This window comes from Pezoporus flaviventris, unplaced genomic scaffold (assembly GCF_033815535.1).
Source record: "Pezoporus flaviventris isolate CSIRO_AGI_PZ_B2104156 unplaced genomic scaffold, CSIRO_AGI_Pfla_v1 ptg000052l, whole genome shotgun sequence".
In the NCBI taxonomy this organism is placed as follows: Eukaryota; Metazoa; Chordata; class Aves; order Psittaciformes; family Psittacidae; genus Pezoporus; species Pezoporus flaviventris.
In genome coordinates, this window is record NW_026892600.1 from 1,909,125 (window position 1) to 1,936,340 (window position 27,216).

Here is a 27,216-nt window from a genome sequence, read left to right on the forward strand (position 1 = left end):
AGGCACAGAGGTGAGACTGACTGGTCAGCAATTCCCCGGGTCATCCATTTTCCCCTTCTTGAAAATGGGGGTTATATTTCCCTTTTTCCAGTCCTCGGGAACTTGACCTGACTGCCATGACTTCTCAAATATGATGGCCAGCGGCTTCGCAACTTCATTTGCCAGCTCCTTCGGGACCCGCAGATGGATCTCATCAGGACCCATGGACTTGTGCACGTTCAGATTTTTAAGATGGTCTCAAATCACATCCTCTCCTACAGTGGGTGCAAGGTCTTCATTCTCACAGTCCCTGCATCTGCGTTCCAAGACTTGGGTGGTTTGGTCAGAGCCTTTGCCAGTGAAGACTGAGGCAAAGAAGTCATTCAGAACCTCAGCCTTCTCCAAATCCAGGGTAGCCAGTTCTCCCGAGAGCTTCCTGAGGGGGCCTACATTCTCCCTAGTCTGTTTTTTTATTTGCTATGAACCTGTAGAATCCCTTCCTGTTACCTTTAATACCTCTAGCTAAGTTTAATTCCAGCTGAGCCTTAGCTTTCCTAACCTGGTTCCTAGCTTCTCAGACAACATCCCTGTACTCTTCCCATGCCACCTGTCCTTGCTTCCACTTATTATAAGCCTCCTTTTTCAATTGAATTTTCCTCAGGAACTCCTTCTCCATCCAAGGAGGTCTCCTGGCCCTCCTGCTGCACTTCCTTCTGGTTGGGATGCAACACTCCTGAGCTTGCAGCAGGTGATACTTGAATATCAACCAACAGTCTTGGGCCCCTCTGCCCTCTAGGGCTGTATCCCATGGAACCTTCCTAAGCAGGTTCCTGAAGAGGCCAAAGTCTGCTCTTTTGAAGTCCAGGGCAGTGAGCTTGCTGCACGCTCTTCTCACTGTCCTGAGGATCTCAAATTCGAGCATCTCATGATCGCTGCACCCAAAGCTGCCCTGGTGCATCACATTTCCAATGAGCCCTTCCCTGTTGGTGAGCATGAGGTCAAGCATGGCACCTCTCCTTGTCGGCTCCTCTATTACTTGCAGAAGGAAGTTGTCTTCCACACAACTGAGGAACCTCCTGGATTGCTTGTGTCAGGCCGTACCATCATTCCAAAGGACGTCAGGGTGGTTGAAGTCACCCATGAGAACAAGGGCCTGCGAGCGTGAGGCTTTTCCTATCTGTCTAGAGAGTGCTTCATCCGCAGGTTCTCCTTGATCAGGCGGTCTGTAACAGATCCCCACAGTAATGTCCTCCATAGCTATTTTCCCTTTAACCCTGATCCACAAACTCTCTGTGGACTGCTCACCTGTCCCCAGACAGATTTCCATACTCTCCAGCCTATCCCTAACATAAATAACAACTCCCCCTCCCTGCCTGCCAGGCCTGTCTTTTATAAAGAGCCTGTAACCTTCCATTCCAACACTCCAGTCATAGGAGCCATCCCACCGTGTTTCTGTGATGCCTATTATATCATACCCCTGTAGACGTGCACACATCTCTAATTCCTCTTGTTTGTTCCCCATGCTACAGGCATTTGTATAGAGGCATCTGAGCCGAGCTCCAACTGAAGCCGGCTTATTGGCTGGAGCGGCTGGGATATCTCTACATTGCTCCAAGCATTTATTACAGGTGCTGGCAAATGACTGGGTGTGTTGGAATGGAATGATGCCCCCCTCCCCCAACACATCTATTTTAAAGCCTCCTTGACCAGTCTGGCAAGCCTCTTACCAAAACTGCTCTTTCCCTTCTTTATCATCAGACCAGCTCCACCAGCCCTGGCCTACAAGCTTGGGTCCTGTGTTCAAGACACCCAAACCCCTGACTATGACCCCACCCTTTTAACCAGTTATTAACCTGACTAATCCTCCTAGCTTTTTTTAGGTCCTCCCCTGTACCCTGGAGAATTGATGAAAAGACCACCTGAGCTCCAGAGCCCCTAACCACCTCCCCCAGGGCTCTTTATTCCTTCTTTATGTTCCCCAGGCTACTACTATCTAGATCCCTAGCACCCACATGTATCACCAGGAGCGGGTAATAGTCCGTGGGACTTACTAGAGCAGGCAGCCACTCTGCCACATCCCTGATCCGTGCCCCCGGTAGGCAACACACCTCCCTTGAGACGGGGTCTGGCCAGCAGACAAGTGCTTCTGTCCCTTTCAGTGTAGAGTCCCCTACTACTACAACCCGCCGCTTTTTCCTAGCGGCCCCAGTAGAGATCTTCTTTAGCAGTGCATCAGCCAGCTGTTTCTGGCTCGAGTGCGCTTCCTCATTAGCCCCCTGCAGGACAGCAAAGTGGTTCTGCGTGGTGACAGGGGATTTAGGGGGAAGCCCCTTGCTTTTGGTTGTCCTTTTTCTTTTTTTTTTTGTTTTTTTTTTTTTGTTTGTTTTTTTTTTGTCACTAATTCCCAGCTTCCCAGGTTAACGGCCTCCTTCTTTCCTTCATGACGCAGAGGTGAAGCTCGAGGCCCCTGGACAGTTTGGGCCGGGAGCAAGCATTCCTGCTTCCTCTCAGCTTCCCTGACATCTCGCAGCCTATTAACAGCATCCCGCAGCTCAGCCACCTGCTGAAGGAAGACCTCCACCAGGGAGTACCGAGTGCAGCCCTGCCCATTGTGCACCACTCCCTCACAAGACCAGCGCAGGCACTCTCTACACCCCGAGCTCTGCACTGCATCCTCCCCTCTCATCGGCTCTGTCTGGTTGCCTACGCTGGCCACCGCCGGGGCAGCCAGAGCAGAGCTCCCAGACCCGGCCCTGATCATACGACGGATGCTCACCCACCCACGCAAACTGCCTCGTCCGCGCTCCTGGTCGCTCGCGCTCCCTGGGGCAGTCTTTTACCCAGTCAGGGCTGGTGCCGCAGCTTCAGGCTCCGCCCCCTGTGAGTCAGCTGCTCGCGTCAGCTGAGCTGCCGGCTCCTGGGTAGGTCCTATCGAGGACTTGAGGCTCCCTCGGTGGCTCTTGTTGCTCTGAGTTGAGGCTCCTGGACGCTGATCTCCCCCCCGCTCCGGTGTTGAAGGCGTCCTCTCTCGAGCTACTCACCTCAGCAATTGACACAGGTGCCCCTGTGTGCAGGTGTCCTGGCAGAGCTGCTGGTAAGAGGGAAGGCTTTGCCTTTGGCAGCTCTTGCTCACGTCCTGGCAGTTCTGGGGTCTCCATGTAACCATGGTCAATTCACAATGGATATGCAGGTGGTCTGGGTGCAAGCTGGTGGGGAGGGTGTACCTTGTGGCTCTGGTGGTCCTGGTGCTGAGGAGCATGCCAGGCCTGTAAAACAAGTAAAACGGGCTTTATACCCTTTTAAACTCAGTTTAAAGCTTTGCATGTTTTAAAAGCACTTGGCATATTCCAGTGGGATATTTAATAAGAGTATAATGATATTTTAATTATTAATGTCACAAGAAGAATAGATGCCAAATAGATATTAGTTACTGCTGTTTGTCTGTATTGAGCTCTTTGCTGTGATATTGTCAATAGGATCAGAGGATGAACGTATTTCTGCTGTGCAGCAATGCAGGGAGCTGCTTCCGGGGAAGAGATGAGAGTGGAGAAAAGACCAGAAGTAATGAGGGATGTTCAGGTTTAAGCAACACGATGGCATGAGGGAAGCTAGTGCAGGGAATAGACTGTGTGGCCTTGGGCCTGCATTCAGGGTTGTATTACTTAAGTTCTACCAGGTATCAATATTAAATGTGAAATAATATAACTGTGAACATATCAAAACTTTGAAATACATAACTAGGATCAAGTTGTGTGGGAATACAGTTTTTTTTATTAACATGTAGCCATTCATAGGGGTTCATTAGCTTTATCCAGACTCATTCTGTGTGTGTATGGGCTTGCACACTCAAGAGGCATCATGTTTCATTTCCTGTATTGGTTTTGCAATTCCATCAAAGCTACTGGAGTTATTCCTTAATGAACTATTGTGAAGGAACAGACAGACCTATCAGACCAGAAAACTCCAAGTCCCTGTGTTATAATTTTTCATTAAAGTGATGTTTCTTACCACAGTGGACAGCTCTCATATCCCTTGAAAACTTATAATAGTAAAATTGTCATAAGGATGAAGCAGGAATGCAAGATTTTATTAAACAATCTTTGGTTCATAAAAGACATCAATGTTGTCCCATTTTAGATCATATAAATATATTTCAAAGTCGAATCATATTTCAGCAAAGAGATAAAGCACAAAAGAATATGAGTAGTGGATGCCACCATAAAATATTAAACCATCCAAGAATGGGTGTAGGTGTATGTGTATCCACAAGGGCAAGTCAGGGGCTGTGAGCAAGGCAAGGTTTTGGCAATATATCAGTAGAGCCATGAGCACAGGTATCTGTGTCAGTCTGTGTGTGCGTTGTGGTGGTGGTGAGGGTTTGGCATGGTTTCTTACAGCGTGGAGCTGGGCGTTTCTGCACAGCTGTGTGAAATGCTGCAGGATCATGGCAGGTGTCTTTAGTCCAGCAGGGTCATCAAAGGGAGATATGAGCTTTACCTGGATAAATAAGTATAAATAGTTTTCTTTCTGATATGTGACCAGATTATTTTCCATTTGATTTTCAGCAAAGGTCCCAAGTGGACCACAGATCAAAAAATGATAAGGGTCAGTTACAAGGTTGAGCTTATTTGATGTTGCCATAGTAACTGACCTCCAGTATCCCTGGGAGGACAGCACCCAGCTCCCCAGGTAATATTTCTGCTGCCACACTATCAATCCACTGCCTTTCACTGCCAGGCTGCCTAATCACTGGGGCATTGGCCCACGCCACGATGGAGCACGGGGTCCCCTCACCCTTCAGCTGCCCCACCAGCTGGGGTGGCTCGTCTGTGTCCTATGGGATTAATTACAAAGCTGTAATGGAGCAGTGTGGTCCAAATGGATTGTATAGCAGGTCAGGAGCTTAGGCAACAATGGCGGGGAAGAAATGTCATCTGTACAGCAGATGTCATCTTCGTCCAATGTGAGCATCTGCAAATTTGCCATCCCCTCGGAGCAGTCGCATTGTATTCTCAGACCTTGGTTTTACCTCCATCGTTGGATTGTTTTTAATGCAAACCAGTGATGAAATGGTGCCAGCCAGGCGAGGGGTCAAAGTGGTTCTCTGCAGGCTTTGTTTTGGAGGGAGGTATCTATCACTGTCATCCTACCCTTCTCCCAGCCCCTTGCCACATGGAAAAAATTACTGGAGAAGCTCCTGCTTTTCTTATGTCAGAAATTTTTCCCTTTGCGTACTTACTGGGAAATTAATGTATAAACAGAATAGTTCCATGCAGTTTTCATTTTATTTCCCTGTGTTCATTCCAATTTCTGTTATAATTAGAGAACACAGGCCATTTAATTTCACAAAATTTATGATCTATGGAGAGGAGAAGGTTCTGTGTGAACGCGCTATATTAATGCGTTGTTACACTTAATCATGGTATTTCAAAGTTCATTACAAATGCAGTTAACTCGTGTACATCTAAGTAGAGAAAAGATATTCCCCTTTATTGCCTTAATTTGCTGCAGTGGAGTAGAAATTTACTGGTCTGGGAAGCTATAGTACGGGATGTACATGTTGTTGTCAGGAATGAGCATCAGATTGTTTTACACAATATCTCAAATTAGGACTATTGCAGTTATTCCATAAGGGAAAATTTTGCTTTATTAAATCAAGTTGGAGAGAAATTTTAACTAATGGTAAAGACAATGCCATCTTGATTTTTATTGTTCAAATCTCCTATTTCTTATTGGTGTGGTAACATGTCAGTACACAACAGTGTTAATGTGTACCTTTATACTGTCATTAATATAGTTATAATTAGAAATGCAACTGATACAGTGTTGACGCAGGAGTCACGGACAACGCAGAGACGATCAATGTGATCAAGCGATTGCCAAATTTATTACAAAGCCTTAACTCCTTATATACTATTTCTTACATGCACTTACAGTGATTTGGCATATTATGATTGGATACATGTCTTGAAGACCTTTAGTGACTAACATATAATTGGTTAAGCACAGGTGTGAGAACTTGACCTTGAAAGCTTGCCAACAGTCCACAGTTTTCATAACTCAGTGAATTCCAGCTTCTTCTTATCTTGCTTGCTTAAGCTTCCTCAGGCCTCTCATGGCCTTGCTGTATCTTTCGGGATTATTCAGAGTTCATGTACCAATTATCCATTCTCCCGTGAGAACACTGTCTCCACATTGTTGCATCCTAGAAATGTCCCAGTCCTCTGTTATAGCTGCCCAGGGAATTCAAGGAGCTGTTGCTGTGGAGCCACCACCCCTTTCATCTTTCTGTTCCTGACTCTCTACTCCCTTTCCTTTTCTCTTTTTACTTCCTTCCCAACCTGCCTGTTTATGTCTCCCCATCCCACTTTCCTCACTGCAGCTCTAGTGCCAGCTCTCACCGTCAGCGCCCTGCTCTCACCCTGCATGCCACTGCAGAGCACCCATTGCCAAACAGGCTTCCAGAGAGCACCCAGCCCCAAGGTGTCACCAGCAGCTCAGCACCAGCACATTCTTCTGCACAAGGCTCTGCCTGGAGATCTTTTTATTTAAATTGTTCTTTTTCACACTGTGTAGATGGCCCTTCAAGGCCTGTGTGCTCTGGGAATTACCTCTACCTGCAAGTGTGCCAAGGTGCAACTGCGCAAGAGTCACCACCCACCCGAGCACGGGCTGTGCCCCACGTCCCGCACACAGAGCCCTGCCATTTGCCTGCCTTGTAAAAGGGCTTTGGGATCCTGAGAGTACCAAAGGACTTGTACAAAACAATAATTTCCCTGTTTGGCCCCTTTAAAGAAATAAAAAGTTAATTTAAAGCAATTGTAAGTAAAGACCATTGTTGCAGAATGGCTCCAAGAGCAAGGCCATGGATCCTTAGAGGCCTTGTGCGAGCAAAGCAAAGTGTAGGCCTCACATGTAACCGGAAACCGGATGTGGGAGGAAAATGTAAAGGAAGCCGTGTAGAACTAACCAATACTGTTGTGACTAGTAGGCATAGCTAACACCATGAGGATATAACCGATGTGCGACACGAATAAAGCAGAAGCTTGCTTATCACCCATATTGGGTTGGCGTGTCTTGCTTCTCCTCGCCGTCGACAAATGGTGCCCGAACAGGGACTCGGATAACAGGGCCCCGGAAAACAGGGCCCCGGATAATGGGGACCCGGAAAACAGGGCCCTGGATAACGGGGCCCCGGAACGGCGAGTGTGAGCGGCACCGGCGGCAGCAGCCGGGGAGCGTGGGCAGTGCTACTGCGGTGGTGTGTCTGACCCCGGTGCTTGGACTGACCAAAAGGAGTCCGCCGCTGAGGCGAGCCAGATACAATTGCATCGGGAGGACGATCCAGTATTGGACGATCCGGAGACTGAGGTTACAGGATGATCCAGAAGAGGACGATCCGGAAAAAAGAATAGGCTGGCCAAGAAAATGGACCGAGAGGTAGCCCTTGATTTATTACAGTGCTTTTTAGAAAAGCGGGGAATTAAGCCTGAGACTCTAAAGCAGCTAGCAGGTCTAGTGGCTGTAGAGAAGGCTAAGGGATTTTTTGTAGGTCCTAATACAGTTTTTGAGGAGAGTGAGTGGCAAAAGTTTGGTGATAAATTATTTGACTCAATGCTTGATGATGATAAAACGGCAAAGAAACTGGTTAAGCCATGGAGAGAAGTAATAAATTGTATAAAAAGATACAAGGTGGAAAAGAAAACTGCCACTGTAGCAACAGAGAAACTAGGAACAGACGTCCCCGGTCGGTTGAACCCACTGGAAGATTACAACTCGTTTCCCCCAACTCGCGGGGAGCTCCCTGTGCTTGGAGCACAGGGTTTTTCCCCCCCTCCTTCTTCATCAGAAGGTGCAGTGGAGGAGGTGCAACACTCTGCTCCCCGGCCACCACACTTGAGTTCCGAAAAGCAGAGGGATTCCGAAAGTAGGGATTTTGGAAAGGACAGAGAAAGTCTAATAGAAGCCGATAAAAGCAAGAGCCAGGTCTGCAGATGGCCACATACCGAACAAGAGACATCTGACAAGAAAGACATAGCTGCGAACAACGGAGACCCTGAGTTCGACCCAGGATCAGACCCCAAGTCCCCTGAATCCGAGCCAGATTTATATCCTCTGGTTCCAGACTCTGACTCTTCGTCTCCCAGGTCGGTCTGCTCAGCTCATCAGCAACTACTCACTGGCCCTGGAGACGCTCAGCTGCAACAATTGATGAAAAAGCTTGAAGGCCTTGAGACTCCAATTGAGACATCTCCATCAGTGCCTCCACCTTATCCTCCGTAAAACCCCTTCCTTAAAGAAGGCAAGCAGGGGGAGGGGGTGGGAGAGGTATCGGGGGGCAAAAATCCTGCGCACTGTTGGCATGGGTTAATCAAAGATGCGATTATTACTGGTGAATTTTCTGCAGTGGGCCTCTCTGCATATCCTGTGTTTACTACACAGCAGGGGGCTAAAGAGTGGGAAGCTTTTGATCTCAAAATAGTTAAGGAGGCCTGACAAGCAGTGACCACGTATGCGTTAAAATCCTCTTATACTCAAAGCTGTATATGTTATGATTTTTTTGCGATTGACAGAGGGAGCCCATACAGTTTCTCTGTGATACTCATGTACTAGAAGTTGGTAAATATAAGTATGTCCAGGTTTCTATCAACCCTTGGAGACCTTTGTAGATACTGCTGGCCACTTCTTCCAGCACAGGCTGGCCACCTGTGTTGGAATGAGTGTGCATTTTGGTCAGTATAAAAGCCCAAGCTTCATACGATGTGGGGGAGGCAGAGCCTCTGAGGGGACGCCCGCTAAGGTTGAGCCTGCCACCTCGCACTGCAATGATGCTTCTCGGAGCTGGTTTCCTATTAGTCTCCACAGGGTCCTTGTGCCACGTTCTGTACGTGGAACTGTAGTGGGAGTAATGATTGTCTGGATTTTGTGCTTCAACTATTGTAGTTGTGTGGAGTGTGCTTGTGGGATCCCATACGCGCACGCGCGCGTTTGTGTGTGTGTGTGTGCACTGAGGGCAGACGGTGTTCTGTGTATTTTTTGTTGTTGGGTTCATGTAAAAGCTTTCAACGGGTAGCTGTTTAACATTTTGGGCATGAAAGGGTTAATGTAGAAGTGCGGCTGCCGGCAGGTATTTATGGTTGCTGCTGAAGCAGGCAGGCAGCTGTAGCTGCTGCCCAGCAGGCTGGCTTTTGCAGGGATCAAAAAAAAAAAAAGGGGGGGGGGGGAAGAGCAATGATGCTGCAAATATGCAGTTTAACCTGTCTACTTCTCAAGAACTGATAACCTGGAGGAGGTGCTACATTTGTGTCCTCCTGCCTACAGGTCCATGGCGACTGCCTGCAAAGTTTGTCAAGCCTTGCCATGAGCTGGACAGATGAATGGAAAAACCTGATGCCTCAGCTACAGGAGATGACCATGAATACCCCAAGCAGAATGAGATAGAGGAAGAGAAAATAGAATGATTGCAAAACATCACTTGGGGGCAACTGAAAAGTAACATCCTGATTATGTGTGCTTGTAAAGTAGCTATTATTAGAGGTTGGGATTTTGTGTATAAAACCACCTGTATTTACTAGCTAGTTGCTAATAAGAAACTACACCTTGTATTGTATAGATTTGTCACTTGTAAAAGAGATGTTAGAGACTCGCTCGTCATCTGTCCCTGGACAGAACTCGGTGCACTGTAGTTGCTCCCGCACATAAATCGCAAAAAATTCATAACATATAGAGCTTTCTGTATCCTTGCTACCGGTGTAAGTCCTTCTTCCCCCATTTTTTGTTTTTCCAACAGTTGTTTCAAAGTTTGACATGTTCGTTCAATAATAGCTTGTCCTGTAGGAGAATAGTGTCAATAGTAAAACGGACATATTTCAATTTCCCAAAAGAGGGTATGTGAGTCACATCCATTTGCCAAAGCTGAAGAGGCTGGAGGCCTCGAGGGTTGACTCCAAGGCCTATACCTACTGCCTGGCCTTGACAATTGGGACAAGATTAGTGATTTTTGTCATGATGTGATCTAAGGCCTTGTCGTGGTTTAAACCCAGTCAGGCAATTCGTTCGCTCACTTCCCCCCCTTTCTTGCCCTCCCCCTGCTCCCGGAGGGACAGAGAGGAGAATCGAAAAGAATGCAACTCCCACAGGTTGAGATAAGAACAGTTTAGTAACTAAGGTATAACACAAATCACAACTGCTACCACCAATGATAATAATGATAAAGGAAATAACAAGGGAAGAGAATACAACATCTCAGCACCAGCCGACCGATAACTCGCCCCCCTCAGCCCGACCAAACACCAACCGATACCTCCTCCAACCCTGCAGTCTCCCAGCCCTTCCGGCTAACTCCCAGTTACATCCTGGGCATGATGTGCTGTGGTATGGAATACCTCTTTGGTCAGTTTGGGTCAGGTGTCCTGTCTCTGCTTCCTCCTGGCTTCCCCTCCTCCCTGGCAGAGCATGAGGCTCACAAAGTCCTTGGCCAAACCAAAACATCGCTATCAGCTCTGTTCCCAGGCTGAAAGTCAAAACACAGCACTGCATCAGCTACCAAGAAGGGGAAAAATGACTGCTACTGCTGAACCCAGGACAGGCCTCATACTGAGCTTTTGATAGAACTCTTTTTTGTTCTGCCTTTGACTCACCCTTTAAAAGGGGCATGAGATTGGTCAGATCATCATTTGAGATTTGAGCTATTTTCGAATTTTCAGGGATGTTGACCGGAGGAGCATGCGTTTGCACCATCGCAGTATCACAGTATCACAGTATGCTAGAGATTGGAAGGGACCTCGAAAGATCATCTAGTCCAATCCCCCTGCCAGAGCAGGAACACCTAGATAATGTTACACAGGAATGTGTCCAGGCGGGTTTTGAATGTCCCCAGGGAAGGAGACTCCACAACCTCCCTGGGCAGTCTGTTCCAGTGTTCTGTCACCCTCACTGAGAAGAAGTTTCTTCTCAAGTTTAAGTGGAACCTCTTGTGTTCCAGTTTGTACCCATTACCCCTTGTCCTATCATTGTTTGCCACTGAGTAGAGCCTGGCTCCATCCTCATGACACTCCCCCTTTATATATTTATATACACTAATAAGGTCACCCCTCAGTCTCCTCCAAACTATAGAGACCCAGCTCCCTCAGTCTTTCCTCATAAGGGAGATGCTCCACTCCCTTAATCATCTTCGCTGCCCTGTGCTGGACTCTCTCCAGCAGGTCCCTGTCCTTCTTGAACTGAGGGGCCCAGAACTGGACACAATATTCCAGATGGGGTCTCACCAGGGCAGAGTAGAGGGGAAGGAGGACCTCTCTCGACCTACTAACCACCCCCCTTCTAATACACCCCAGGATGCCATTGGCCTTCTTAGCCACAAGGGCACAGTGTTGGCTCATGGTCATCCTGTCGTCCACTAGGACCCCCAGGTCCCTCTCCCCTACACTGCTCTCTAACAGGTCGTTTCCCAACCTATACTGGAACCTGGGGTTGTTCCTGCCCAGATGCAGGACTCTACACTTTCCCTTGTTATATTTCATCAAGTTATTCCCTGCCCAACTCTCCAGCCTGTCCAGGTCTCGCTGGATGGCAGCACAGCCTTCTGGCATGTCAGCCACTCCTCCCAGCTTAGTGTCATCAGCAAACTTGCTGATAGTACACTCAATTCCCTCATCTAAATCATTGATGAATATATTAAATAATGCCGGTCCCAGTACTGACCCTTGAGGCACTCCACTAGTTACAGGCCTCCAACTAGACTCAGCCCCATAGACTACAACTCTCTGGCTTCTCTCCTTCAGCCAGTTCGCAGTCCACCTCACTACCTGATCATCCAGTCCACACTTCCTCAATTTAGCTGTGAGGATGCTGTGGGAGACTGTGTCAAATGCTTTGCTGAAGTCAAGGGAGACCACATCCACCGCTCTGCCATCATCCATCCACCGTGTTATTTCCTCAGAAAAGGCTAAGAGATTGGTCAAGCATGATTTCCCCTTGGTGAAGCCATGTTGACTGCCCCTCATAACCCTCTTATCCTTGATATGCCTTAAGATGGCACCAAGGATAAGGTGTTCCATCACTTTCCCAGGGATGGAGGTGAGGCTGACCGGTCTATAGTTACCCGGGTCCTCCTTCTTGCCCTTTTTGAAGACTGGAGTGACATTTGCTTTCCTCCAGTCCTCAGGCACCTCTCCCGTTTCCCAAGACTTGGTAAAGATGATGGAGAGTGGTCTAGCAATGACTTCCGCCAGTTCCCTCAGCACCCGCGGGTGCATCCCATCTGGACCCATGCATGTCCAGATTGCTCAACTGGTCTCTAACCCATTCCTCATCGACTAAGGCAAACCGCTCCGTTGACCTGACTTCATCTAAGGTCTCAGGGGTACAGGGCTCTTCAGGACTGCCTGCAGCAGAGTAGACAGAGGCAAAGAAGGCATTCAGTAACTCTGCCATCTCTGTATCTTCTGTCACCAGGGCACACATCCCGTTCATCAGTGGGCCTACATTGCCTCTGGTGTTAGTTTTATCTGCCATGTATTTGAAAAAGCTCTTTTTGCTGTCCTTGACCCTTCTCGACAGGTTTAATTCTAAGGAGGCCTTAGTCCTCCTAGCTGCCTTCCTACATCCTCTAGCAGAAGCCTTATATTCCTCCCAAGTGGCCACCCCCTCCTTCCATGACCTGTAAACTCTCCTCTTCCACTTGAGCATACCCAGCAATTCCCTATTTAGCCACGCAGGTCTCCTGACCCTCTTCCTTGACTTCCTACGTGTTGGGATGCTCCGATCTTGAGCTCGGAAAAAGCAATCCTTGAATGTCAACCAACTATCGTGGGTCCCTTTACCTTCAAGCAGCCTTGCCCATGGGATTTCCCCCAGCAATTGCTTGAAAAGGCCAAAGTTTGCCCTGCTAAAGTCCAGGGTTGCAATTCTACTTGCTATTCTACTAGTCCTACCACACAAGATCCTGAATTCCACCATCTTGTGGTCGCTGCAACCAAGGCAGCCCTCAACCCTTATTGCTTCAACCAGATCCTCCTTGTTAGTGAGGATGAGATCCAGCAGTGCTCCTCTCCTGGTTGGCTCATCCACCATTTGCAGGAGGAAGTTATCATCCATACACTGGAGGAACCTCCTGGACTGCGGCTGGGTTGCCGAGTGGTCCTTCCAGCAAACATCAGGGAAGTTAAAATCCCCCACGACGACCACGGCCTGTGACTGTGAGGCCGCTCTCAGCTGCCTGTAGAAGGCCTTGTCAACTTCCTCACCCTGATCTGGTGGTCTGTAACAGACACCTACAACAGTATCCCCCCTTCCAGCCTGCCCCTTAATTCTCACCCACAGACTCTCAACTCGCTCGTCATCTGTCCCTGGACAGAACTCGGTGCACTGTAGTTGCTCCCGCACATAAAGAGCAACCCCACCACCCCTCCTGGCTGGCCTGTCTTTCCTGAAAAGGACATAGCCCTCCATGACTATATTCCAGTCATGTGAGCTGTCCCACCACGTCTCTGTAATTGCCACCAGATCATAGTCTCCTGACTTAACACAGGTTTCCAACTCCTCCTGCTTATTTCCCATGCTGCGCGCATTGGTGTACAGACATTCCAGGGAGCGAGCTGAGCACACCGATTTCACCCTAGGATTATAGGAGGCCTCCCAGTCTTCACTAATTCTGGAGCGCTGCCCCACTGGGGCAAGCCCAGCTACAACCCCATCCCCCTTCGAATCTAGTTTAAAGCTCTCCAAATGAGCCCTGCTAATTCGTGCCCCAGCATCCTTTTGCCTCTGTGAGACAAACCTTTCCCACTTGTCATTGTCCAGAATGGTGCCCTATAAAACCAGCCATTATCAAAGAATCCAAAGCCCTGCCTGTAGCACCAGTCTCGAAGCCAATTGTTTATGGACTGAATCTTCCCATTCCTTCCCACATCATCAGTGGAAGATGGAAGGAGTGAGGAGAAGATCACTTGAGCCCCAGACTCTTTCACCATCCGCCCCAAGGCCCTGTAGTCTTTCTTCATCCCCCTCAGACTGCGGGAAGCAGCTTCCGCCCCACCTGTCTGGAAGACCAGCAGCGGGTAGTAGTCTGTCGGGTGCACCAGGTTGGGGAGCGCCCTAGTGATATCCCTGATCCGGGCTCCAGGCAGACTACACACTTCCCTATGATGAGGGTCAACTCTGCATATCGGGACCTCTGTTCCTCTCAGAAGGGAATTGCCTACTACAATGACCCTTCTTTCTTTCTTATCAGAGGCAGTCTTGAGGTGCAAAGTCGACCGCCTTTTCCTACCTGGCCTTGTGGGCTGGCCTTGCACCACATTCTCACCTACCTCTCCTTCAAGATCCAGGGCCTCAAACCTATTACGGAGGGACACCTGGGGAAGCAGGGCAGGAAGGGGGGATCCCAATATTTCCAGTATAGTCAGCATCAATTACACCGGGGAATACAAAGATTCCTTACCTTGATGTTGATGATCGTCTCAGGAGCAAAGCACATAACCCATGACCAAGAGGCCCATTTAATTTAGATGGAATACAATGAACAGAAGTATCAGTTATGGTAAAATCTATTGCTGTTGCCACATCCACTCTGGCACTCCCTGCCGTGGCGGAGGGGATGCAGTCCAGACACCCTGATTTTGTGTTGTTGCGCGGGGTGGCATCGCACTCACATTCAAGTTTCCCAACGGGGTTCCTTCTTTTTTAAACTTTGAATGACATTCAATTGTCTTGTGGCCAAATTTGTCACATTTAATACATTTGTCTGCAAAACCAGTAACACCACACTGAGGGGGGGGGTTGCTGAACTAATTTTCTTTACAGTACACTGCTTTTTAAAATTCCCCATCCGTCCACAATTATAACATCTCATACCTTTAGTACCCCCACAATCACCCTGACTTTCTTGTAGAAGGGGTTTAACAGCAGCAGCAAAGGCAGTAGCCATGTATCCAGCCTTTTCCTCTGCTGTGCCCACTTTAGAACATGCATCCATCATTTCTTGAAGACCAGCAGATTTTGGCAAAACCTGCAAAATACGCTTACAAGCTGGGTTAGCATTTTCCATAGCCAGAGGCATAAGCATCAATTCTTTAGCATTAGATGCCAGATCAATATTCTTTTCGATAGCCTCTGTCAATGTGTCAATAAATTGCATATAGGGCTCAGTAGGTCCCTGCTTTACTGATGTATATGAAGGATTAGGTTTTCCTGCTTCCGGCACAGCTTTCAGAGCAGCTAAAGCCAATTGCTGTGCTTGCTGCAAAACTTCAATTTTCATACAAGCTTGTACTCCATCAGGATGAAATTGTCCCTTTCCCAATAACATTTCAGATGAAACACCGTGCAAAGGGTGATGAGGATTACACTCTGAATTCTCATATGCAGCTCTTGCAGCAAGCTCCTCAAACCCACTTTTAAAATGTAGGAGCTGTGAAGGAGTTAATAAAATTGCAGCCACTCTGAGACAATCATTTGGAGTTAGAACAGGACTAGAAAAGAAAGCAGATAACATTTGCTGTGTATATGGGGAAGACAACCCGTACTGAGTAATTGCTCCCTTCATTTCTTTCATAGCTTTCCAGTCCATAGGAGTCCAGACAGACTGTCCCTGAGAATTTATAATAACAGAGAATGCAGCGGGAACAGCTATCGGCAAAATAGTACTGTCTATAATTGCATCCTGAATGCAGCCTTGCCATCTCATGGCGCTCGGATTAGCTTTATTAGATGTAGGAATCGGTGGTAACAACACATCACAAGGACTGATCTTATCTGTTTTTTCTGTTTTTTCTGTTTTTTCTGGGGCTTGCTCCCTCTCCTCCCCCAATTTGTCCAGACAGTCCCGCAAGTCCTGCAATTGTTTATCTAAGGATTTTGTCCATTGTCCTCAGTTCCACTAATTTTGCGGCTCCTGTGGGAGCCATGCAAGTGGTGGTGTAGGTGGCAGAGGTGGGTATTTATTGGGAGTTACACTCTCCTCCTCAGGAGACTCCCACCCCGGCAAAAAATCTTGGAGATTAAGTTTAGGGGCAGTAGCAGCACAAAAAGGGTTAACATTAGTTTGTTTCAGTTGTTCAGTAGCCGCTACTGGCTCCCAAGTATCAGCTGGAGCTGCCGCCGGTAAAGGCGTTGTCGACACAGGATAGGGAAAAGGTGCAGGGTCCTCAAACTTTCGTACTGTACTGCGCGCTGGTTTTTGGCCAGAATGTTTTATGCCCGAAACAGACGACACTACCATGGCTGTAGCACCAGGTGATGAATCTAATGTAGGTGCCGAGCCCTGCTGTTGTGAAGGCGAGTCAGAGAGAGCTGTAAAAACGGATTTTGCCGCCTGTTTCTCAGCCTTCATTGCGGCTAGAGTCCCTTTTAGTAGCAACCAGGGGGCAGCAAGAGATTTTGCCTCCTTAAACCCACAAGTAACTTGATCCCACAGGCGTGCCCCAATTTTTTTTCCAAGTCCCGAGATCAAAAGCTTCATTAACCCCCTGGTTCAGCTCTTTTTTTTACTCCAGAGCAACAATCTTTTTAACAGATTATCATCATATTCTATCCCTCTCAATGAGAGGATATGCTGGAAGAGGTTAAGGATGACCATTTTCTTTTTTCCCATCCTAACCCTCTTCCAGACCCCCTCGGCTGTTACCTTATTTGCACTGCACAGTGTCTTCCGGGCTCACTAGGCTCTGTTCTGAGGCGACTACCTCCCGATCCTGGTCCTGCTGGATCGAACCCAGCCGGCATCACTGAGGCTCCCTGTTTTCCACTTTCTTCGGTGCCATGCACTTTCATTCCTTCAGTTTCAATATGAAAAATATGGGGTGTCGCTGTTCGGGCGCCAATTGCCGCAGAATATATATGGACTCAGTCAGAGATCAATATGATCAGACAAAAAGCCCTGTATTCCAAAGCCTTAACCCCTTAAATACTATTTCTTACATGCACTTAGAGTGATTTGGCATATTATGATTGGATACATGTCTTGAAGACACTTTGCAACTAGCATATAATTGGTTAAGCACAGGTGTGGGAACTTGACCTCAAAAGCTTGCCAACAGTCCACAGTTCTCATCTCAGTGAATTCCAGCTGCTTCTTATCTTGCTTGTTTAGGCTTCCTCGGGCCTCTCATGGCCTTGCTGTATCTTTCAGGATTTTCAGAGTTTATGTACCAATTATCCATTCTCCTGTGAGAACACTGCCTCCACAGCTGGTGTCCCATACAGTGTCTGCAGTGCTGAAAGTGAAAGGCGGGCGCTGGTTTCCCCACAAAGGTTTCTGAAATATCAAGCCATCATGGTGGAACAAGATAATATAGAGTTAGTGGTAACTAACACTGTCAACCCAGCTTCTTTCCTCAGCGGAAATGAAGGAGAACTGGCACACCACGATTGCCTGGTGACTGTTGAGGCCACATATTCCAGTCTTCCAGATCTGAAAGATAGCCCTAGGACCCTGCTTCAGTTGCTGAGGCATTATCCTCTACTGTTGGAGACGCGAAAGAAAATGTGATGTCCTCTATTATAGCCACTGCCTAGATCTGCAGTCCAAAGCCTTAGGTTCCCTGATGCTGACAAGAGCCTTCTCAGCAAGTTCACTGGGGCACCATTTTTGTTATTCAAAGCAGAGCAGATTGACACAACTATTCTTTTCAGCAAGATGGTGCCACATGCAATCAGTACAACGGTGGTGCAGCAGTCTGCAGAGCTGCTGCACATGGATTGGGGTGAAGACAGTGGCACATATAGGAGGGCACTGTCCTAAGAAACAGGGATAGCAGTCTTGACACAGTGAAGGACATTGTCTCCATAAATAGACAAGAGAGGAGGCAGAGATTAGTGTTATACAAGGAGGGGGATAAGGTTTAATAGCTTTTTTAATGACTGTGATATAAAATATAAGCATGGATAGAAAAGGGGATTGGCAAGAGGAGAACTGTAACGCCAGTAAAGACCAAGGGGCAGGACAGGGTGCTAGCTTTTAGCTCTGTTTTGTAAAAAAAAAATAATTGTTAAAAATGTTTTAAAGACTTACTATGCAAATTATTCCTCCTAGAGGGCTTCCTCCTAGAGAGGATAACAAAGGTGCACAGATCTCATGATTTAAAGCATTGCTGTCAGAATAGCCGTGTCTGGGAGAACCAAACCACATCTAAGGCAGCAGTCTCTAAAGCACTGATTGCCAAGCACTGTACCAGGCATCATGATGTTTTGGGAAGAGATGGATGTCAATCCCTAAGAAGGAATTTGAGAAGGAATGAAAAAATATCAGGGTTTAGAAAGCAAATAACTAGACTTAAAAGGTTGGATTAGAAAATATAAATAGTCCAAAGCAAATTTTGCTGTAGCTTTACATCTGAATATGTAATCCAGTCAATTTTGTATGCTAACACCAGGGGGGGCACACAGATCAATGTATGCAATTCAGCTTAAATGACCATTGCAGAGTGAGATGCATGCATTCTCCTTCGAGTTGAGCCAAATATATCCCTGATATAAATGCAGTGTTTTCACTGGACTTTTAGCAGGAATATATTTGATCACTTATATGGTCAATACCTTTCCATAACTTGTCACTTATGCAGATGCAATGTGTACCCACACATGCAGAAAGGTGGTTTTCATTTCTCATTAGTTACTTCTTCCTTGGGATTATTGTGCTGTTATTTACATAAAAATATTATTAAAGTGCTATTAAAAATAGTTATACAGCAAAGCAATCAATGCTCATGGTCATAGCTAATAAGAAAATTTTAAAGCCATGTGTTTCAAATTCTGTTTTTGAAAGCTGTGTAACAAAATGGCAGTAGACTTCAAGTCAGCAGGAAATACAGCAAGACAAGAAGAGGGAACAGAGACTTAACTCTCCACAGAAAGCTGAGGCTCAGCCAGTGTTTGCTCCATGTTTTAAGATCCTTGGAGCAATATACTATTTAAGGTGCAAAGTATTTCTATTTAAAACAAATAAAACTCACTGACTGATCTGGTGGCTTTCTTGCAGACACTTTCACACAAAGCAGAAGATGGGGGTTTCCTTCTCCTCTACCCTACAGGGCCATCACACCCTTGCCAGCTGCAGAGAAGCTTTCTGACCTGTCATGACCATTTGCTTTTGCTCACTACAATGACCGGGTCTGCCCCAATGCTTTCCCAGCTGTCTCTGGAGGTAGAAGAGAAATGAAAGATTGTATCATCTAGGCACAAATTAAAATCTTTACTGGTAGAAAGTCTCAGGAAAGAATGAATTATGTATTTGAACACGTAAGATTTCCTTGCCTTTATTGCAACATGGGGTCTGAACTCTGCTTTCTTCCCTGAACTTTATTACATGGTTAGAAGTCCTGCAGTCGGAAAGTTGCATTTTGAAACACCTATGGTGTCATACTTTTTATTGTAATATTTTTCACCAACAGCGCCAACAGAAAAAAAAGTGCTGGCTCCTCACAGCATGATATGTGGGATTTTCAATAGAGCTACACAATTGCGTTCACTAAGCGCTTGCGGGGCTCACAGTTCCAAATCCCGCAAATTGCTGCATTCAGGCCACTTTGCAGTGCTGTACCAAGGCAAGGGGTATTAAAGAAGTTAGCTGCTTGCAGGAGGGACATATGCCTAAAGGGCTAATTTCTCTTTAAAGTCCTAAGCAATTCTCTGAAGACATTTCTGCAACTCAATTAAATAATTGCAGCACTTAAGAGATGATTACTGTGACATTTTGTGTCACTAAAGGTTTTATATTTTTATACATTTTATTCTAGATCAGCAAGAAACAAATTCTATATATTAATTAGAAAATGTAGGCCGAGACCCTTCTCAACACAGGAAATTTCACTCAGAGGGTTGGACACCCAGCAAGGTCCTATTCACAGACATCTCTTCGCATTTTTCTGACTGGAACCAAAGAATTCATGCTTTTTACTTTGGGTGAAACTCTGACATTCCCCTTTAGCAACCCAAATTGTTTCTGCTACATGAGGCTAATGGAAGCTCTTGACCAATTCTTTAGCACCATTACAATAGCATTAGCTGAGCTCATTTGCACAAATCCTTAACCCTCCCTCTATGGCAGGCTTACACTGAGATACTAACGTGGTTTAAGCCTAGCCAGTAACTCAGAGCCACGCAGCTGCTCACTCACTCCCCCCCCCCCTTCTTCCTCCCCCTACTCCCGGAGGGATGGGGAGGAGAATCAAAAGAATGTAACTCCCATGGCTGAGATAAGAACAGTCCAGGAACTAAGGTATAACACAAAATCACTGGTGTCTTGTCAGGTGTCCTGTCTCTACATTCTCCTGGCTTCCCCTCCACCCTGGCAGAGCATGAGACTTAGAAAGTCCTTGGGCAGACTAAACATTACTTAGCAACAACTTAAAACATCAGTGTTCTCAGCATTGTTCCAAGGCTGACAGTCAAAACCACAGCTCTGCACCAGCTACTAAGAAGGAGAAAAATGACTGCTACTGCTGAACCCAGGACAGTATCCACCCCTTATTCCATACCATTCACGTCATGCTCAGATCACACATTTTTCAGTATACTATCACTCTTGTCTCATACACACACACACACAAAGAAAGAGAGATATCAATTCCATAGTCCATGGACCAATCGCTATAAAGCCACGGAGTCCATTCAGTCCATGATGTCAGGCTCCATCTCTTGTAACAGTCATTCAGAGCAGGAGAAACAGTGCGCAGTGTTGGGTTATTGCCTGATGATGATGCCGTGGAATTCATCTGGTCATTGCTGAGCTCATCTGGTTTTGTCAAAGTTCATTCTTTGCTGGGATGATGGTCGGAGGGAAGTCAGGGACAGTTGCAGGTGACCTGAAGACATCTAGTTGGTGGGCTATAAAAGTGCTACATAGAAGGCAACAGCATGCAATTGACTTCATTGGCTGTTTTCCCCTAAAATCAAATCCCCTTGAGGTACACATAGGACTTTCCCATCTTCCAACATTACCCACTAAGTATATCTGGGTCCCTGAGCAAAAGCAATCCCATGAGTGGGCATGCCTTTACCTGAAGGAGGAATAACCCAGACTGCCTTCCCCAACAAATACTTTAAGTATTCCCAAACTCTTTTTCATGCAAATCTTATCGCCTTCACTCCCCACAGTCAATGACTCAATGTCCAGCTGGAGACCGGTAGTGAGTGGTGTCCCTCAGGGATCAGTGTTGAGACCGGTTGTTCTGGGTTCAGCAGTAGCAGTCATGTTTTTTCCTTTGTGTTAACTGGTGCAGTGCTGTGTTTTGACTTCTAGTTTGAGAACAGTGTTGGTGAAGCCGATGTTTTCGGTTGTTGCTAAGTGATGTTTACCCTGACCAAGGACTCTGTGAGGCTCATGCTCTGCCAGGGAGGAGGGGAAGCTGTGAGGAAGCAGAGAAGGGGCGCCTGACCCGGGCTAGCCGGGGAGGTATTCCATACCACAGCACGTCATGCCCGGGGTGGGGGGTAACTGGGAGTTACCCGGAAGGACAGGGGCTTCCGGGTGGGACTCGTTTCTTGGCCGGTGGTATCGTATTCTCTTCTCTTGTTATTTTCCCTTATCATTGTTTTAGCTGATAGTAGCGGTGGTGATTTGTTGCTGGACTGTTCTTGTCTCAACCCGTAGGAGTTGCACTCTCTCTCGATCCTCCTCCCCGTTCCTCCGGGAGCGGGGAAGGGGAGAGCCCCGGTGCGGGGGGGGGGGGAGACGGACACGGACCTCGATTGTTGTCAGCTCGGCACCACTCACTGGGAGTGAGTGAACAAGTTACCTGACTGGGTTTAAACCACGACAGTTCTTTTTGGGAGCAACTGGCAACGCAGAGGTAAACCCATCTGGGCTGCTGCACTGTGGAAAGATATTGCTGCCAGGGTGCAGAACCTGGTGGTGAAGGTACGTCATGTAGATGCCCATGTACCCAAGAGTCGGGCCACTGAGGAACACCAGAACAACCAACAAGTGGATAAAGCGGCTAAGTTTGAAGTGGCTCAGATGGACTTAGATTGGCAACATAAAGGTGAATTATTTTTGGCCCGGTGGGCCCATGACACTTCAGGCCATCAGGGCAGAGATGCAACATATAGATGGGCCCGTGACCGAGGGGTGGACTTAACAATGGACACTATTGCCCAGGTTATTCATGAGTGTGAAACATGTGCTGCAATTAAACAAGCCAAGCGGTTAAAGCCTCTTTGGTATGGAGGACGATGGTTGAAGTATAAATATGGGGAGGCCTGGAAGATTGACTATATCACACTGCCACCAACCCGCCAAGGCAAGCGCCATGTGCTTACCATGGTGGAAGCAACCACCGGGTGGCTGGAAACATACGCTGTGCCCCATGCCACTGCCCGGAACACTATCCTGGGCCTTAAGAAACAGATTTTGTGGCGACACGGCACCCCAGAGAGAATTGAGTCAGACAATGGGACTCATTTCCGAAATAACCTTACAGATATTTGGGCCAAAGAGCATGGGACTCTTAATCCCAGGGTCGTGGGTTCGAGCCCCACGTTGGGCGCCAAAAAGTACTGTCGTGGTTTAAACCCAGTCAGGTAACTTGTTCACTCACTCCCAATCATAATATGTCAAATCACTGTAAGTGCTTCAGCCGGGGCCTTGGCTCAGTTAAGCAAGCTAGGCTGCTGGCTTGCTAAGCAGACAAATGCTACATTGAAGGCAATTTCTGATTTGTTGTTTGATGTTGACTCTTTGAGACATGCAACACTGCAGAACAGAGCCGCTATAGACTTTTGGTTGTTGGCACAGGGACATGGATGTGAAAAGTTTGATGGAATGTGTTGTATGCATCTTTCTGGTCATTTTAATTCGATACACGCACAGCTGAAAACCCTGGCTCAGCTTACCCAGCAATTGCAAGTGAGCAATGACCTAGGGATAACTAAATGCTTGTCCTCATGGGGCATTACAGGTTGGCTTAAAAACACTGCTATTTGAAGGATTGTGCTTATGTATCATTGTTATTTTAATCATTGTAGTTGTTAGACTTGCTTATAGTTTTTTAATGAAGCAAGTGAACAGAATGACCCACAATGTTTTGCTCTCACAAAAGAAAAAAGGGGGAATTGTTGCAGAATGGCTCCAAGAGCAAGGCCATGGATCCTTAGAGGCCTTGTGCGAGCAAAGCAAAGTGTAGGCCTCACATGTAACTGGAAACCGGATGTGGGAGGAGAATGTAAAGGAAGCCGTGTAGAACTAACCAATACTGTTGTCACTAGTAGGCGTAGCTAACACCACGAGGATATAAGCGATGTGCGACACAAATAAAGCAGAAGCTTGCTTATCACCCATATTGGGTTGGCGTGTCTTGCTTCTTCTTGCCGTCGACAGACCATGCCTTCTGAAGGCGTGCATTATTCACATTTCTTAGCTATCTTGGAGCTAAAAAGTGAATTTGGTGGTATTTGAAGATATAAAAATAAAAATGAATGTACATCAAAAGACAATTTCTTTAATTTTTAAAAATATGTTTTCATGAGAAGTTCATGTGCTGCCACAGTGAAGGAAGGGCACATTTCAGGAATTATTTACAGAAACCACTTTTTTAATTTTAGGTCTTTTCTGATTTCTAGAAGCTGTACATTGTGCTGTCCAAATTTCTACAACTCCCTCCCTTCAAGAAAATTAAAAGAGTGTTTAATTTTATGTATGAAAATTGCTTTAATATGGCTTTGGTACCTCAAAAAAAGACTCAACTGCACCCAGAACCATAAACGTTAGTAAATATTGAAATGTATTATCTTACAGAAATGGTAGGCTTGAAACAATAGTAGTAATTATTATTTCCGTATGTATTAGCTAGAACATAGGGGCATTTAAAATGGGCCCTGTGTATTCAATGCTTAAGCTATATGACATGGAAATTACACTTTCAAATGTAGTTTAAATACTTTCAGTGGTCTCTCTTCACCTTGCAAAAGCCAAGAGTTATAAAAATTAAGGTTGGGACGTTGCTCTGGGCTCCTGCTCTTCTCTGATAGTTTCTTCCTCTCCTGTACTTTTGCAGTGTAGTCTGCATTTCAGCCCGCTTTTGGTGTTGCTGGCAGAGTTCACACTGTTAAATTCAAGTGCTGTTTGGCTATTTAATAATCTATCCCCAGAGCAGGGATGCTCTCCCTTTTTGGTAGGATGCAAGGCGGAGTAGTGCAGTGTCGTCAGGAGCCTGGGGAGCAGGCATGTGGGCTCCTAGTGGGTTGATCATGATGCTGCTTCCATCACCACTGAAAATCACTGCCCCTACATGTGGTTTGGGCTGTACACCTGCATACCTCGCACAAGCATCTCGGCCTGCTTCTCTGGTGAGGCTGGAGCCACAGCAATGTCTGTGGGTCAATGAAATTGTGTGTGCCGGCACGGGTGTTTCTTGCCAACTGCTGTTGCTGCATCCCTGATACTAATCTGCTTTGTCACTAACAAGTTGTATCATTTGAACCTTGCAGAGGAAGGCATCAATCATGAGTGCAAGCTATGTAACCAGATGTTTGACTCTCCGGCAAAGCTCCTGTGTCACCTGATCGAGCACAGCTTTGAGGGGATGGGAGGCACATTCAAATGCCCTGTTTGTTTCACAGGTAAGATAAGGAGGCCAAGAAAAGCCTCAGCATCCATGGCTAGATCCAGAAATGACACTCAGAGGATTTGTAAAATGCTGTATTCCTTTTCTTGGGAAAAAGAAGTACTGTGCTTAGAAATGTTCAAAGTGTTTTCTGTCTGAAACTGAGGCTCACTCTGAAGAGCACCACTGTAGTGTCTGATGCCAAGCAGTGCTGCCGCACAGTTCAAACCCTTTAAAATTATACCTTGTGTCTTGGAGTTGCTATGTGTTTCCAAGTGCAGGACTTGCATGGTATGGACCTGCTCTTGCAAGCCCTTATTTCCCTGAGCAAGGACACTGTAAAGGCTGCATAGTTCACAGTTCACTCATGGTGGTGAGGCTCATGTGAGTAAAGGCTTGATAAGACCAAATTGTACAACTGTGTAGTTTTGCCAGCTGCTCTCTCAGAGGTTTCTTTAAGCCCAGTTTACTTGTGGTGGCACACAAACTGAGAATCTGCTTTTTGTGTGATCTTGGAGTTAGTTCATCCTTTCCTGAAACATGCTCTAAAACACCTCTTTGAGTGCATGTGTTTAATTCCACTGAAGAAGCTATTTTCAGATGCTGATGATCATTCATGTAAAATGAGATACATTTTTAACCATCTAAAACCTGTGGTTCAATTTGTTTCACTTCCAAATTTCACTTGATAAAGTCAGAATAATTGTTGATTCAAAATCATAATGTAGATGCTGTGACATTTCTGATGTTAATTCTTGATATTTTTTTATATTGAATGGACAACCCATTTAAAAGGTTTAAAAACTCTGACAAGCCTGCCCTTTCAGATTTGCATGGCTGCCAGAAATGCTGTTCTGGGCCACATGTCTTCCAGACCCCAGCTGTCAAGGCTTCTCCTGGGCTGGTTGTCCTGCATTAAAAATGCACCTGCTGCGAGCCCAGGGCTCCCCTCAGGAGGGGTGACATCCTCTCTTTGGTCTCATGACTGAGTTCTTCCAGTTATCCATTAGCTTCATGTGAAATATCAAAAATCCATACAACATATAGGGTCTGTTAGAAGTAAGATGTCTGCCAGTCTGAAGACTGTAAATTGACTACTTGTAAGGAAATTCTGCTGAACAGAGTGTATTGACATTCTCTGGAAGATATCCTTGGACTTCTTAGAGTCTTTACAATTGTAAAAGGGCAGTTTGAAGCAAGATGCATTATATGAAACAATCTTAACTAATTGTACTATGTTGTTTCAGTTTTTGTACAGGTAAACAAACTGCAGCAGCACATCTTTGCAGTCCATGGGCAGGAAGATAAAATATATGACTGTTCCCAGTGCCCGCAGAAGTTCTTCTTTCAAACAGAACTTCAGGTATGTTTACAACAGGATTAAAAGCAAACCTAAAGCCATTGATTTCTCTGTGCAACCATCACCTTTGTGCAGCAATTAGAACAGGTGAAAATCCTTGGCGTAGTCTATTCTGCCCTTAAACAGTCTCTCAGTCTCCTCCTGCCTCTCTGGGTGTATTGTTCACTCCCTGGAAAGAATACAGGGATGTTGTCCGGGAAGCTAGGGACCAGGTTAGGAAACCTAAGGCCCACTTAGAATTAAACTCTGCTAGGGATTTGAAATATAACAGGAAAGGATTCTATAGTTACATTGCAAAGAAAAGACAGACTAGGGACAACATGTGCCCTCTCTGGAAGCTATCAGGAGAACTGGCTACACTAGCTTTGGAGAAGGCTGATGTCCTTAATGACTTTTTTGCCTCCATCTTCACTGGCAAAGGCTCTGACCACACCACCCAAGTCTTGGAAGGCAGATGCAGGGACTGTGAGAATGAAGACCCTAGGCCAGCTGTAGGAGAGGATCTGGTTCAAGACCATCTTAAGAACCTGAACTTGCACAAGTCCATGGGACCTGATGAAATCCATACACGGGTCCTGAAAGAGCTGGTAAATGTAGTTGCTAAGCGACTGTCCGTCATATTTGAAAAATCATGGCAGTCAGGTGAAGTTCCCTAAAAGTTGAAAAGGAAATATAAACCCCATTTTCAAGAAGTGGAAAATGGATGACCCAGGGAACTACAGACCAGTCAGTCTCACCTCTGTGCCTGGCAAATTCTTGGAGCATATTCTCCTGGAAGGCATGCTAAGGCGCACAAAAAACAACAAGGTGGATGGTGACAGCCAACATGGCTTCACTAAGGGGAAATCCTGCCTGACCAATTTGTTGGCCTTCTATGATGGGGCTACGGAACTGATGGACAGGGGTAGAGCAGTTGACATCATCTACCTGGACTTGTGCAAAGTGTTTGACACTGTCCCACACAACATCCTTGTCTCTAAATTGGAGAGACATCAATTTGATGGTTGGACCATTGGTGGACAAAGAAATGGCTGGAAGGCCGCACACAAAGAGTTGTAGTGTATTGTGGCATTTCACAACACAGACTCAAGTTAATGCAGAGACTCAAATCCTCGTTTATTAGCACCAAGCCCTTTTTATCCCCTTGTTCAGTACTTTCCCAACCTGCACATACATACAGCGTTCACTCTCATTGGCCACTGTGAAACTCCCCAGGTAAATAGTCCAATCAGAATGTTGCAGAACCTCTCACAAACCCCACATCCTCTGGACTACAACTGAGATTCAACTATATCCTGGCCCACCCTCCCAAGGTTTGCTTGTTTAACTTCCCTG

The 27,216-nt window shown here is 46.4% G+C and overlaps 1 protein-coding gene across 1 annotated transcript in view; it reads left to right on the top strand.

Annotated features, from left to right (window-relative positions):
* LOC133277192 (zinc finger protein 423-like) overlaps nucleotides 1–27,216 on the top strand; it is a 130,694-nt gene that overhangs the window by 93,482 nt on the left and 9,996 nt on the right. The window contains exons 3-4 of the mRNA XM_061468834.1: nucleotides 24,406–24,537; nucleotides 25,769–25,884. Of these exons, the coding sequence (XP_061324818.1) occupies nucleotides 24,406–24,537; nucleotides 25,769–25,884 (248 nt within the window). The remainder of the gene's footprint in view (nucleotides 1–24,405; nucleotides 24,538–25,768; nucleotides 25,885–27,216) is intronic.